Below are 13,769 nucleotides of genomic sequence, written 5' to 3'. Positions count from 1 at the left end.
ACAACACAATTGATGATCAATATATCAATATAAATCATAAGGATTGCCAGCAACAAGTTATAGTCATACAGTCATAAGTGGAAAGAGATTGGTGATGGGAACTATGAAACGATTAATAGTAGTGCAGATTCAGTAAATAGTCTGACAGTGTTGAGGGAATTATTTGTTTAGCAGAGTGATGGCCTTCGGGAAAAAACTGTTCTTGTGTCTAGTTGTTCTGGTGTGCAGTGCTCTATAGCGTCGTTTTGAGGGTAGGAGTTGAAACAGTTTATGTCCAGGATGCGAGGGATCTGCAAATATTTTCACGGCTCTCTTCTTGATTCGTGCAGTATACAGGTCCTCAATGGAAGGCAAGTTGGTAGCAATTATTTTTCTGCAGTTCTAATTATCCTCTGAAGTCTGTGTTTTCTTGTTGGGTTGCAGAACCGAACCAGACAGTTATAGAGGTGCAAATGACAGACTCAATAATTCCTCTGTAGAACTGGATCAGCAGCTCCTTGGGCAGTTTGAGCTTACTGAGTTGGCGCAGAAAGAACATTCTTTGTTGTCCTTTTTAATGATGTTTTGATGTTAGCTGTCCATTTGAGATCTTGCGATATGATAGAACCCAGAAATTTGAAGGTTTCTACTGTTGATACTGTGTTGTCAAGTATTGTGAGAGGTGGAAGTATGGAAGGGTTTTCCTAAAATCTACCACCATTTCTACGGTTTTGAGTGTGTTCAGTTCCAGATTGTTTTGGTTGCACCACAAGGCTAGTCGTTCGACCTCTCGTCTATATGCGGATTCGTCATTGTCTCGAATGAGACCAATCACTGTTGTGTCATCTGCGAACTTCAGTAGCTTAACAAATGGATCATTGGAGATGCAGTCATTGGTATACAGAGAAGAGAAGTGGGAGAGCACACAGCCTTGGGGCCCCTGTGCTAATTGTACAGGTATTTGATGTGATCTTGCTTAGCTTCACCTGCTGCTTCCTGTTTGTTAGGAAGCTTGTGATCCACTTACAAGTCTGTTCCGGTACCTGTAGCTGGTTTAGCTTAGTTAGAAGAATGTCTGGAATGATGGTATTGAATGCTGAACTAAAGTCTACAAAAAGGACCCTTGCATAGGTCTTTGGAGACTCAAGATGTTGTAGGATGTAGTGCAGAGCCATATTAACAGCATCATCTGTTGATCTATTTGCTCGGTATGCAAATTGCAAGGGGTTTAAAAGCGGATTCGTGATGGTTTTCAGGTAGGAAAGCACTAGCCTTTCAAAGGTTTTCATGACTACAGATGTTAGAGCAACTGGTCTGTAGTCATTTAGTTCCTTGATGGTGGGCTTCTTCGGCACTGGGATGATGGTAGAGCGTTTGAAGCAAGAAGGAACATAGCACATCTCTAGTGATTTATTGAAAATATGGGTGAAGATGGGGGCCAATTGGTCAGCACAGACTTTTAAGCAAGAAGGAGTTATCTTGTCTGGGCCTGGAGCTTTTCCTGGCTTTTGTCTGTGAAATAGGTCCTGCACTTCCTTTTCTGTGATCACTAGGGGTTGTGAACCCAATGAAATGGGGTCAGTTGTAGGAGGCTTGGCTGTTGTTGGTGTGTCTGAGATGGGGGTTGTGGAGATAGGTGGCTGTAGTTTCCTTTCAAACCTGCAGTAAAACTCATTCAGGTCATCTGCCAGTTGTTGATTACCTTCAGCCTGGGAAGGAGGTTTGCCATAGCCGGTGATATTTTTAAGAGTTTTCCACATGTTTGCTGGTTCATTTGCTGAAAATTGATTCTTTAGCTTTTCAGAGTAGCTTCTTTTTGCTGCTCTTATCTCCCTTGTTAGTGCATTTCTGGCCTGATTGTACAGCATTTTATCACCTTTTCTGTAGGCTTCCTCTTTGGAATATATTCAGCAAGATGAAGGCGTTTGGTTTGGTGTAAATATATAACATTTTAGGGTCCGAGCACTCAGGTGGCCTTTGAATGTTCTCCTCACCACATATGATTGGAATTAGAGCAGAATAAAACTTAGCTTCATAACTAGGTGTTTGAATAGTATTACATCTAGTTGATATGATTGCTTTCCAGTTATATATTTCATTACTGTCTCTCCCCAATGGGACAAACCTGCCCCACTCATGCTAGTGGAAGAGGCCTGCTATGGATTCTGTCTGCTAAGGAATTGAAGCAGGCAGGGTCAACCAGAAGAGCCTTTTCCTCTGTGGTCCCATCCCTATGGAACATTCTACCATGAGGTGAACTGCCCTCTCCCTTTTGACCTTCTGGAAGGATATCAAAACTTGGCTTTGCCAGCTGGGTTTGGGAGCCTGAAGGGAGTGCTCACTGCTGAAGATGGCTGATGGGGTAAGAAGACCTCATCTCTGTTCCGTCTCTCTCTTAGCTCTTTAGTTCAGTCTTAGTTCTTAATATTTTTTTTTACTCTGTATTGTTTTAATATCTTAACTATTTCTTGCTTGTTTTATAATCTGTAAGCCACCCACAATCATCTTGTAGGGGAGAGGGTGGCTTAAAATATTTAATAAAATAAATTAATTAATTTCCTTCTTCCCCATTAAAAATACAGCTTAACACCAATTTCTGAAAGTTTCTTGGGGCTTTTCCCAAGGCAATTAAACATTACAGATCTGAAATGGCATGATGTATTCACTCACCATGCTATCTATTATAGATAGCTTTTAAAAAAAATAATTGCCAGGTCTTTGTACTGTTTAAATAGGAAATTGATAGATGATCAATTGTCAGTTCCATGTGTGAATTATTTGCTTGACTGTAAACAAACAAGCCCCTTCCTTCTTCTTCCCTCTCTGGTATTTAAAATTTCAGAAGTATATTTAAAGAATGGTTGTATTCTCTAGAGGTTTGATATATTGAAAGAAAGAAGACAGGAGGAAGTATTTGACATGTTTTTTCATTGTAAAGAAGGCAGATTATGTGATGATTGTTATTGTTACATAAGTGATGGGTAAATGTACTTCTTGGCTTGTATAGTAAATTGATAGGCATGGATAAATCTAAGGAAGGCAAAGGATTTTCTTGCACTAGACATGCTTGATTTAGAATTAATAATCTGAACTTTCTTCAACCTCTCACTTGTTTATGTTATCATGGGCAAATCAGATTTGAATAAAGGCAGTTCTACAACCTTAATGAGTCTTTATTTATTTACTATGTGAATAATCATACGAATAGTGGCCAACTAGTCTGCTAGAGGGTGGGAATTAAAATTCTACATAGTAGCTTTCCTCTAGCTGGAGTCTAGATTTCTTGGTCTATAATTCCCAATGTCAAAGCACCAGTCAGACTGGAAATTATGAACTAGGTAGTCCTGAATTTATCATCATAATTGAACCTGGAATTATGGTCGTACGTCATGCTGGTTGTAAATGGTCATCATGTGAATCACCGGATTTTATGATATTTCTTTGCTATGGTTGCTAAGCAAACTCATTGTCTATATTAATATCTGTTTTCACCAGAAATTGGAAGTAGACACTGGTTTCCAACAAAAAAATTGCAAATTGTGGTCACATTACTGTGGGATGCTACAAACAGCCATAAATGCTGTCCAAAATGTTGACCCCATGATTGTGGAGAAAGACAACTGTTGGACTTTTGAATCCATGTCATAAGTCCTTATTTGGGGGTCCCTTGTTAGTTTGAGTGATTGGTGAGGACTACCTGTTCAACTCACCTGGATGGTACCAGGATGGGAGAGCTACCATAGAACAGCACATCCACTCCGAATGAGGTAGGATGGCAAGAAATTAGCTTTGTTCTTAGCTGGAAATATCTTAGCTAAAATAATCTGTGAGGCTTTTGCTGGTTTCTTTTCATTATCCTACAGTAAATTAGAGAGCTTTTCAGTTAACCATAGTTTCCATTTTGTCGGGATCTGAAGAGTATAAATCTTAGTTCAAAACAAGCCAGGGTGTTAACTTCATTTTTAAGGAAATGTTGTTTTTGCATTTTGTTTTAATATGCCACAGACACATGCATAAGACATTTTATTTCAGCTTAATTATAAGCTAATATACCCAGTATGTCTGAATAAAAAATATGAACTTCTTTAACTTTTATGTACTTTGGGGGGGGACAAAAATAAGCGTCAGAATCATTTTCCTTGATGCTTTTCTGGGAAATTATCATGACTTGCTGAACTGTCTACTATTTCAATGGTTATCTCTGCTGATGCTCCAGAATAGAATAGAATAGAATAGAATAGAATAGAATAGAATAGAATAGAATAGAATAGAATAGAATAGAATAGAATAGAATAGAATTCTCTATTGGCCAAGTGTGATTGGACACACAAGGAATTTGTCTTGGTGCATATGCTCTCAGTGTACATAAAAGAAAAGATACGTTCATCAAGAATCATAAGGTACAACACTCAATGATAGTCATAGGGTACAAATAAGCAATCAAGAAACAATATCAATATAAATCGTAAGGATACAAACAACAAAGTCACAGCCATATGTGGAAGATGATGAATGATGGGAGTGATGACAAGATTAATAGTAGTGCAGATTTAGTAAATAGTTTGACAGTGTTGAGTGAATTATTTGTTTAGCAGAGAGATGACGTTCGGGAAAAAAACTGTTCTAGTTCTGGTGTGCAGTGCTTTATAGCATCGTTTTGAGGGTAGGAGTTGAAACAGTTTATGTCCAGAATGTGAGGGGTCTGTATTTTCATAGCCTTTTTTTTTTTTTTTTGGACTCAATGGAAGGCAGGTTGGTAGCAATTGTTTTTTCTGCAGTTCTAATTATCCTCTGAAGTCTGTGTCTGTCTTGTTGGGTTGCAAAACCAAACCAGACGGTTATAGAAGTGCAGATGACGGACTCAGTAATTCCTTTGTAGAACTCTGTAGAATCAGATGCTAAGAAGGATAAATACACTGCTCAAAAAAATAAAGGGAACACAAAAATAAGACATCTTAGATCTGAATGAATGAAATATTCTTAGTAAATACTTTGTTCATTACATAGTTGAATGTGCTGACAACACAATCGCACAAAAATTATCAATGGAAATCAAATTGAGCAACCCATGGAGGTTTGGATTTGGAGTTACACTCAAAATTAAAGTGGAAAACAACACTACAGGCTGATCCAACTTTGATGTAATGTCCTTAAAACAAGTCAAAATGAGGCTTAGTAGTGCGTGTGGCCTCCAAGTGCCTGTATGACCTCCCTACAATGCCTGGGCATGCTCCTGATGAGGTGGCGGATTGTCTCCTGAGGGATCTCCTCCCACATCTGGACTAAAGCATCTCCCAACTCCTGGACAGTCTGTGGTGCAACGTGGCGTTGGTAGATGGAGCGAGACATGATGTCCCAGATGTGCTCAATTGGATTCAGGTTTGGGAAATGGGCGGGCCAGTCCATAGCATCAATGCCTTCATCTTGCAGGAACTGCTGACACACTCCAGCCACATGAAGTGTAGCATTGTCTTGCATTAGGAGGAACCCAGGGCCAACTGCACCAGCATATGGTCTCACAAGGGGTCTGAGGATCTCATCCCAGTACCTAATGGCAGTCAGGCTACCTCTGGCAAGCACATGGAGGGCTGTGCGGACCCCTAAAGAAATGCCTCCCACACCATTACTGACCCACTGCCAAACCAGTCATGCTGGAGGATGTTGCAGGCAGCAGAACATTCTTCACGGCATCTCCAGATCCTGTAATGTCTGTCACATGTGCTCAGTGTGAACCTGCTTTCATCTGTGAAGAGCACAGGGCACTAGTGGCGAAGTTGCCAATCTTGGTGTTCTCTGGCAAATGCCAAACGTCCTGCATGGTGTTGGGCTGTAAGCACAACCCCCACCTGTGGACATCGGGCCCTCATACCACCCTCATGGAGTCTGTTTCTGACCGTTTGACCACATGCACATTTGTGGCCCGCTTGGAGGTCATTTTGCAGGGGTCTGGCAGTGCACCTCCTGTCCCTCCTTGCATAAAGGTGGAGGAAGCGGTCCTGCTGCTGGGTTGTTGCCTTCCTATGGCCTCCTCCATGTCTCCTGATGTACTGGCCTGTCTCCTGGTAGCGCCTCCATGCTTTAGACACTACGCTGACAGACACAGCAAACCTTCTTGCCATAGCTCACATTGCTGTGCCATCCTGGATGAGCTGCACTACCTGAGCCACTTGTGTGGGTTGTAGACTCAGTTCATGCTACCACTAGAGTGACAGCACCGCCAGCATTCAAAAGTCACCAAACCATCAGCCAGAAAGCATAGGACCTGAGAAGTGGTCTGTGGTCACCACCTGCAGAACCACTCCTTTATTGGGGATGTCTTGCTAACTGCCTATGCTTTCCACCTGTTCTCTATTCCATGTGCACAACAGCATGTGGAATTGATTGTCAATCAGTGTTGTTACCTAAGTGGACAGTTTGATTTCACAGAAGTGTGATTGACTTGGAGTTACATTGTGTTGTTTAAGTGTTCCCTTTTTTTGAGCAGCTTATTTTATAAGGGACTTTCTTGTGAGATTGCCTATAGTTTTTTGCATGTGGATATCTTTTTAGACAAACATATTTTAGTTGATGGTTTTGTATTTATTTGTTAGATGTATACATTCTATCTTACTATTCAAGATTTAAGATGGCAGAATTGCTCTCACCTGCCATTTTTCCCATGACAACCATGTGAGCTTGTTGGTCTAAGAATAATTGGCTGAAAGTCACCCAGTAAAGTTTTCCATAGTTGAGAACTGAACTTGGCTCCCCAGTGTCAATCCATTACTTTAACCACTACAGCATTCTATGAGTTTTGGTGAACAAACAGTTCTGAGGAATGTGCTAAGTGTATTTGGTAATGTACCATGGATGAGATTGGGGTTCTTCTTTTTGAGCAAAAAAGAGAGATTTTTCCTCAAATAGTGTCCCAGTTTAAATGATTTCAAGTTTATAATCTAAATGGAAGTGGGCCTCTTATCATTGTCACTATCTAGTTGGGTGATTGGCCTTGGTTTTCCCTTCTTTCTTTTGGTACAAAAACTATAGACAATAGAGCCTGTTGGACAGCAAGTAATATAGAAAAGAAAAATGTATGTCTTTCAAGGCAAGTAGAGAAGGTTGCTGGTTCCATCCATTAGTCCAGCTCCAATGGATTCCTGTCCATTGGTTTTGAGTATTTGTTTCCAAAATAACATTTGGAAAGGCAGGCTTAGTTCAACCAGTTTAAGAATTTTATTTTGCTGCCTTTTCTTTGTGAGAAAAGGATGTAGAACATATTATCCATTGAAATAGAATAACATGGTAATATGTAAATCCACAACTCTGATGGTGGCCGGAGCACAAGCCGAGGTTTGGAGAAGCTCTAGGCTGAGTTCTATGAAAGTTTGCAGGCTGACTCGCTCTGCGCGTGGTAACCTAAGACAGCTTCTCGATTAGCATAAGGCTGGTTTGTTGCTTTCTTTCCTGCCCTTCAGTAGCTATTCACCATTTTCGGAGGGGAGGAGCAACAGCAGCAAGCAGCAGCAGGGGCAAAGCGAGCAGACGATCCAAGGCGGATTTTCGGAGAGAAAAACATTTCGGATTAATCTCGCAGTCCGAACGCTTTCGGGCTTTAGCTGCTGGCGCGATTGACAGACAGACGTAAGCGCGCCTTCAGTGAAGGGAAGAGGAGAATAACCTTGCAGGCGAGCAAGAGGGAGGAACGGCTGGCGAGGGATGCTGCCGCTGCCGCTGCTGCGGGAGCGCGATGGAGATGGGCGCCTCAGCCATCTGCAGTGAAGGCGATTGTTACTGTTGCCGCCGCTTGTAGGTTTAGGCAACTGGAGTGCGCGAAGGAGGAATATGCGCCGCCAGGGCGGGAGGAGAGGCAGTGGGTGCTGCGAACGGGAAGAATGGTTGCTGCAGCCATGCTTTTTAGGCTGCCTCCTTGATGGTTTGCTTGGATTCTGATAGGTTGACGGAGGGAGGGGGGGGAAGCCAGCCTTTGGCCGCTGCCAGCCCTTCGGGCGATTCCTATGGCTTTACAGCTCGGAGGCTTCCTTGCTTTTTTCCCCCGCAGCCTTCGGGGTCAGTGCCCCCAGGCCGAGCGCGCTGCCTGATTTGCTCGGGCCTTGGGTGCCCCTGCTCACCGCTGGCTGAGCCCTTCCGCGCCGAATCGAAGCTATTGTTTTGGAACCGCCGCGCTTCTTCCACGCCGTCGAGGGCTCCGCTCTTCCCCCTGCCGCCGCCGCCGCCGCCTTCTAAGCCGCCCCATTTGCCTTTCCTCCACATGACTCGGGATGGAAGCTGGTTGGAGTGCCCGTGAAGGGGGATGCGTTGTGGGGCGCGCGTAACGCAGGCTCTTTCGCGGGAGGGAGACCAGGCACGGAGGAACCGCGATGGACGAGGCAGGGACTCCAGGTTGCGCGCTGCGCTGCCAGCCCGAGCGCTGCCTGTGAGGAGGCTGAGATAAAGCGAGCCGGGAGGCCTGCCTGGTTCATGCCGCCGCGGCGGCTCGTGCGGAATTAGCTTGCGGGGAGCCTCAACATGAAGAAGACCCGAAGTATCACCTTACGGCGAGCCTGGCCGAGCTCGGATTTCTCTGACCGGGCTTCGGACCGCATGAGGTCCCGCAGCGAGAAGGACTACCGCCTGCACAAACATTTCCCACCAGCGTTCCTCTCCCAAGCATCACGGGGCTACATGACATCAGGTCTGTAACATCAGTGTCTGTGGGGGTGGTGGGTAGGTGTACACACGTACATGCAAATCTGCCTGTTTCAAAGAGCTGATCTTGGTGTGTTTGTTTATCTCCCCCGCGCCCTGTTAAGGGTTGCGACTGATTAGCATAGGTTGCAATGAAGGAGGCAATTTCTTTTAAAGCTCGCATCCACCATTTTGTACCTCAGGAAGATTTATTTGAAGCAAGGCCTTCTCAATATGGAATTTAAAACCTTCCAGCTCCCTTAAAATAAATGGGGAGAGAAGGAAATGCTCAAACCCGCGTTTGGAATGTTGCACCCTTTGTGAGAGCCCAAGCACCATCCCCACCGCTAGGCTCACGAAGGATGATCGAACCAGATATTGTCTCTTGTTTTGCCTAAATGCAATGATCTCTAAAGGCATTTCTGAATTTCATTTTCCATCTGGCAGTGGCCCTACCATCGTGGCCTTATTGGAAATATTGTCTCCAGTATTTATTTGGGGGCGGGGGTTGGGGAACGGGTTGAGGGGGAGTTTTGTTTTGCTGATAAAAATGAGTACGTATGTAAACATTAGTGGGTAGAAAGGGAAGAGTGTCTGGGGGTGTGTATCATATGTGTGCCTTTCCCTATCTATTGCTTCAGCGCAAGCTCCTTAGTAATAATGGATACTGCATTAACATGTTTGTGCATGCATAACAAGATCAGAGCACAACAAAATGTGACAGGAGTGCTGCAGAAAGCTATGTATCAGGGCAACTTGATCTTTCAGTCAAGAATTATAGAAGGAAATGCCTTCTTGCAATAATGCATGGTTGCTTAACTGATGGTTTTTAAATTTCAAACTTTGAAGAGAGACCAAAAGGAATATTTTAAAAGAATCCTACTGGAAAGGATATAATATGGAAATCTTTTTTATTGTTTTAATTCTTGGTTAGTTTTAGTCTGAGATCAGGTTTCATTATTACAATATTAAATTTTCTTTTATTATTGGGAATTAAACTCACTTCAGCATAAAAACATGAACCTTTATTACTTGGAAGAGGATAGCTTTTCTCTTCTGTTCTGGCCCAGTCCTTAAAGTTAGTGGTTGTGAGTAGCTTGCTTACTTAACTTGTTTTCTTTTGTTAATAATTATGTTTTTTCTACTAAGCGCTAAATTTTAAAGCTAAGAAGAGAATGTTAACAGCCTTTTGTCAGTAGCTGTAAACACAGGAAAAATATTTTATGGAAATCTTGTTTGAATGAGTTTTGGTCTACAAGCTTTTAGGCCACCACATAGGAATGCAATCAGAAAAATGCCAAATCTGTATAAAAAATAAAAACCAGCCACACATTTTGGAATATTGTTGCTTCAGTATATTTAACAGTGCATTTGTCACATGCTGTATATTCCTAAAACTTGAATGGGAGTTTACTAATTCATTATGCAGTTATTTTTTTAAAAAAAAAATAGAGTAACCAATATTTAACTGCATTGTGGTCTGGTTTTGTGTCACTGGAATTACAAAAATTACAATTTTTTTCTGAAAATCTGTATTGTTGCTAAGTTTATCATATGTGTTTAACTCATATTACTTATGTAAAATCCCTAGGGAGCAACTTTTATATTTGAAATACTTACCTCAAAATTTGAAGAGCAGTTGTATGATCTAATCTCATCATCAATACTGAAATTGATATGAATACTTTTGGGGGTGCTAGAGTTACTTGTGTTGGGTCAGGACATTGTAAAACAAAATGTTCCATCTCCCTAGCCTGGTGGCAAAGTCTGCAAAATTAACAGTGCAAAAATATATAGTGTCTGTTGGGAGTGAGAAAAGAGCAGGTGACACATCAACTATGAGTAATACTCTATAATTGTTAAGAGTATATCAGAAGTTATATAAAGCAAACTTAATATATGATGCTGTAACTGAAAAAAATTAGCCTCATTCTGAATTTACTTGTGTCTTTTGTCTTTCTGTATATAGGTTGGGGAGGAATGAATTAATGTTCTAAATCCTGGCTATTTTTATAGGCCTCTTTGGGGCAGAAAATCTATAGGAAGCCGCTTTGCATAAAATTGGCAGACAGAATACAAATGTTTTCTTGGTCACTCAAAATGTTATACAAAAGGGAAGGCCTTGATTTTTCAGACTGCCAAATTGTGTTTGTCCTGTTACTCAGCCTAATTGCTATTAACGTTGCAATTTTACTTCAGTAAGTTCTTGGAAGAAGAAAGAAAAGATAGTTAGATAGGTCAATAATGTTAAAATATACAAGCAAATCATTTCTTCTTTTCTCTAAATCTCCAAGTCATTCTATCTGTAAGATTTTTTAAGCTGGAATATCCCTAGAATACCTTATAAAGGTATTGAATATAGAAATATCTATGTTATATATTCTGATAGGTTATGATTTTCAATTAGCATTTGGTAACATTTTTAAACATGGTTTTTCTTTCACTACTATAGATATCTGAGATTTTGTGATATGGTAAATAATATTTGATACTAAAATTTTGATCCCTTTTCAGAAAAACAATAGAAAGTACAGGTAGTCGTTACGATCACCAATGAGCCCAATATTTCTGTTGCTAAGCAAGATATTAGTTAAGTGAGTTTTGGCCCCTTTTGTGACTTTTCTTAACACAGTTAAGTGAATCACTGCACTTGTTAAATTAGTAACACAGTTATTAAGTGAATCTGGCTTCCCCATTGACTTTGCTTGTCAGAAGGTTGCAAAAGCTGATCACATGACCCCAGGACACTGCAACTATCATGAATCAGTTGCCAAGCATCTGAATTTTAGTCATGTGACCATGGGGCTGCTGCAATGGTCATAAATGTGAAAAACAATCATAAGTCACTTTTTCCAGTGCTGTTGTAACTTTGAATGGCCATTAAATGAATTATTGTAAGTCAAGGACTGCCTGTATTGTTAAAACTAACAGCCATCCTGACTAGAATTTATAGTTCTAGTCTAGACTAGATTGTATAGTCTATTATAGTCTAGTCTAGTCTAGACTAGAATTGACTAGAATTTATAGAATGGAGAACTAAGAGTATGTATGTAATTACAATAGAATGAAAGAGGATAAGGAATATAGATAGAAAAATGATGTCTTTATATATGTAAATACTGAATAGACTAAATATATATAAGTAGCAAGGTATATATGATACTTACTGTTTATTTTAGTATGTATGGCAAAGATAATGCCAGGACGGTTAAACTGTGTCCAATGTTTTAATATGTATCTAAAAAAAAACAATGAACAGCCACCCTATGGACAAAGAGAAGGGGTAAATTAGGGCTGTTGAATAATTTCTTGGTGAAACTTTTCTTAAGTTGAGGAAACCCTCAACGTAAGAACTACAGTTGACCCAAATTTCTATTGTTAAGCAAGACAATTTTGCCCCATTTTATGACTTTTCTTGCCACCGTTGTTAAGTGAATCACTGTAGTTAATAACATAGTTGTTAAGTGAATCTGGTTTCCCCATTGACTTTGCTTGTCAGAATGCCGCAAAAGGTGATCGCATGAATGCATGCCAGTTGCCAAATGTCCAAATTTTGATCATGTGACCACAGGGATGCTGCAACAAACGTGTGAAAAATGGTCATAGTTCACTTTTTTCAGTGCCTTTGTAACTTTGATCACTAAATGAATGGTTGTAACTCAAGAACTACCTGTAATCAAAATTTCTTGAAGTTTCTGAGCAACCACTTTGTAGAGCTTATTCGTGTTTATTTCATGTTGGAAGTAGAAATTTTCCATAGGAAAACTTACTGGCTTTACTTTTTCAAAGGAATAAAGAGTAGAACAATGAACATGTTTGGGTTTTGTATTTTGAGACAAATTTTGAATAGCCTCATTAATTGTATAATTTAAATATTCTGGTAGTATGTATATCTTTTATTTTCTTTGCTCTTTCTCATAGCTACCAATGTAATTTTCCGGTTATTGGAAATGTTTCACGGATGGGCTATTAGTTCCATTAAAAACTTATTTGGAACATAATGTTAAATACTAATTTTGGTAATGATTAGATTAGATTAGTGTTGAATTGAACATATTTTTAAAAATACGTTATTCGGATAGTTTTGTTTCGTTTTAAAACAAGAAATTAAGTGGTTTGAGGTGAAAAAGGGTTTACCTCAATTAAAATGTGGAAATGCTGGTGTTCAAATTAAGGAATAAATTAATTCACTAACTGTTTCTTATTGTCTAATCTTCCAGATTTTGGAATATTTATCTGGACAATAGAAAAATTTTTAATCTAATAAACATTTTACCTTATATCAAAATAAAAAGTTGGTATCCATTTTATTCTTCAACTGTGTAATGCATGCATTTGAATAAAATCAATCAGGGATTCAGCGTATTTTTGTATGACAGAAGTTACCTTTATTGTGGAAGGTTGTGGAGATCTTAATTGTTTTTAATCACTAAATGTATTCATGCTGAGAAGTAAGATAGAAATGATATATTAACAGATCTTTAATACAAGTACTACAGAATCCTCTACATTAAAGAAAGATACTGTAATGAAGAAAAAGCAAGCACCAAATTGAAATTATCTCACCAAGATTCCATTTCCAAGAGTGAAAGTATGAATAGTTTTGTGGTTAGATTGTCAAATGGAGAATTAGATACACTTGTCACCTCCAAATCATTGTTGGTAAAACCAGATTGTTGTTATAAACCTGCCCAATCTTACAGAGTCATTGTTAGAATAAAGAAGGAATACGTATAGTGCTCCAGCTCCTTGGAGGAAGGATGAATACAAATAAGTCAATAAAAATGTTACTTAAAAGGGGCATTAGTCCTGCTTGATAACTTTAATTCTAATTACTGATTCTAGACATCACCTATTTTTTATTCCAAGTTGAGAGCTAGGTAAGGCATAACCCATAAGATAGAATAAAAAATGTAGTGTTTTTTGGTGTATTATCTAATGTTGGAAATTATCCTCTTTCCACATTTTGCTTAGTTTAGCTGTATAACTTGCCAAGTGAGTATATGCTCTTCTAGGATGACTTGAAGTTGCCTTGGGCAAACAGCTTGCTGGCGAATTGCCTTTGTTACAGGGATGTGTCTCTATTTGTGTGTGTATAGAAAAGTATGGTACGCAGTGAAATGACA

The 13,769-nt window shown here is 39.9% G+C and overlaps 1 protein-coding gene across 5 annotated transcripts in view; it reads left to right on the top strand.

The window, feature by feature from the left end:
• Positions 1 to 13,769, top strand: part of STOX2 (storkhead box 2) — a 197,626-nt gene that overhangs the window by 90,926 nt on the left and 92,931 nt on the right. The window contains exon 1 of one of the 5 annotated variants that reach the window (XM_058192796.1): positions 6,371 to 7,764. The exons of 1 other annotated variant lie outside the window; for it this stretch is intronic. Coding sequence is in view for 1 of the 4 variants with exons in the window: in XM_058192791.1 (XP_058048774.1) it covers positions 8,485 to 8,650 (166 nt within the window). In the remaining 3 variants the exon portion in view is untranslated. Of the gene's footprint in view, positions 1 to 6,370; positions 8,651 to 13,769 lie in introns of those variants that run through there. 3 more of the 5 variants (XM_058192791.1, XM_058192797.1, XM_058192794.1) reach the window with 3 other exon arrangements.

This window comes from Ahaetulla prasina, chromosome 8, assembly GCF_028640845.1.
Source record: "Ahaetulla prasina isolate Xishuangbanna chromosome 8, ASM2864084v1, whole genome shotgun sequence".
NCBI classification, from domain to species: domain Eukaryota; kingdom Metazoa; phylum Chordata; class Lepidosauria; order Squamata; family Colubridae; genus Ahaetulla; species Ahaetulla prasina.
This window is presented reverse-complemented; position numbering and strand designations above follow the sequence as displayed.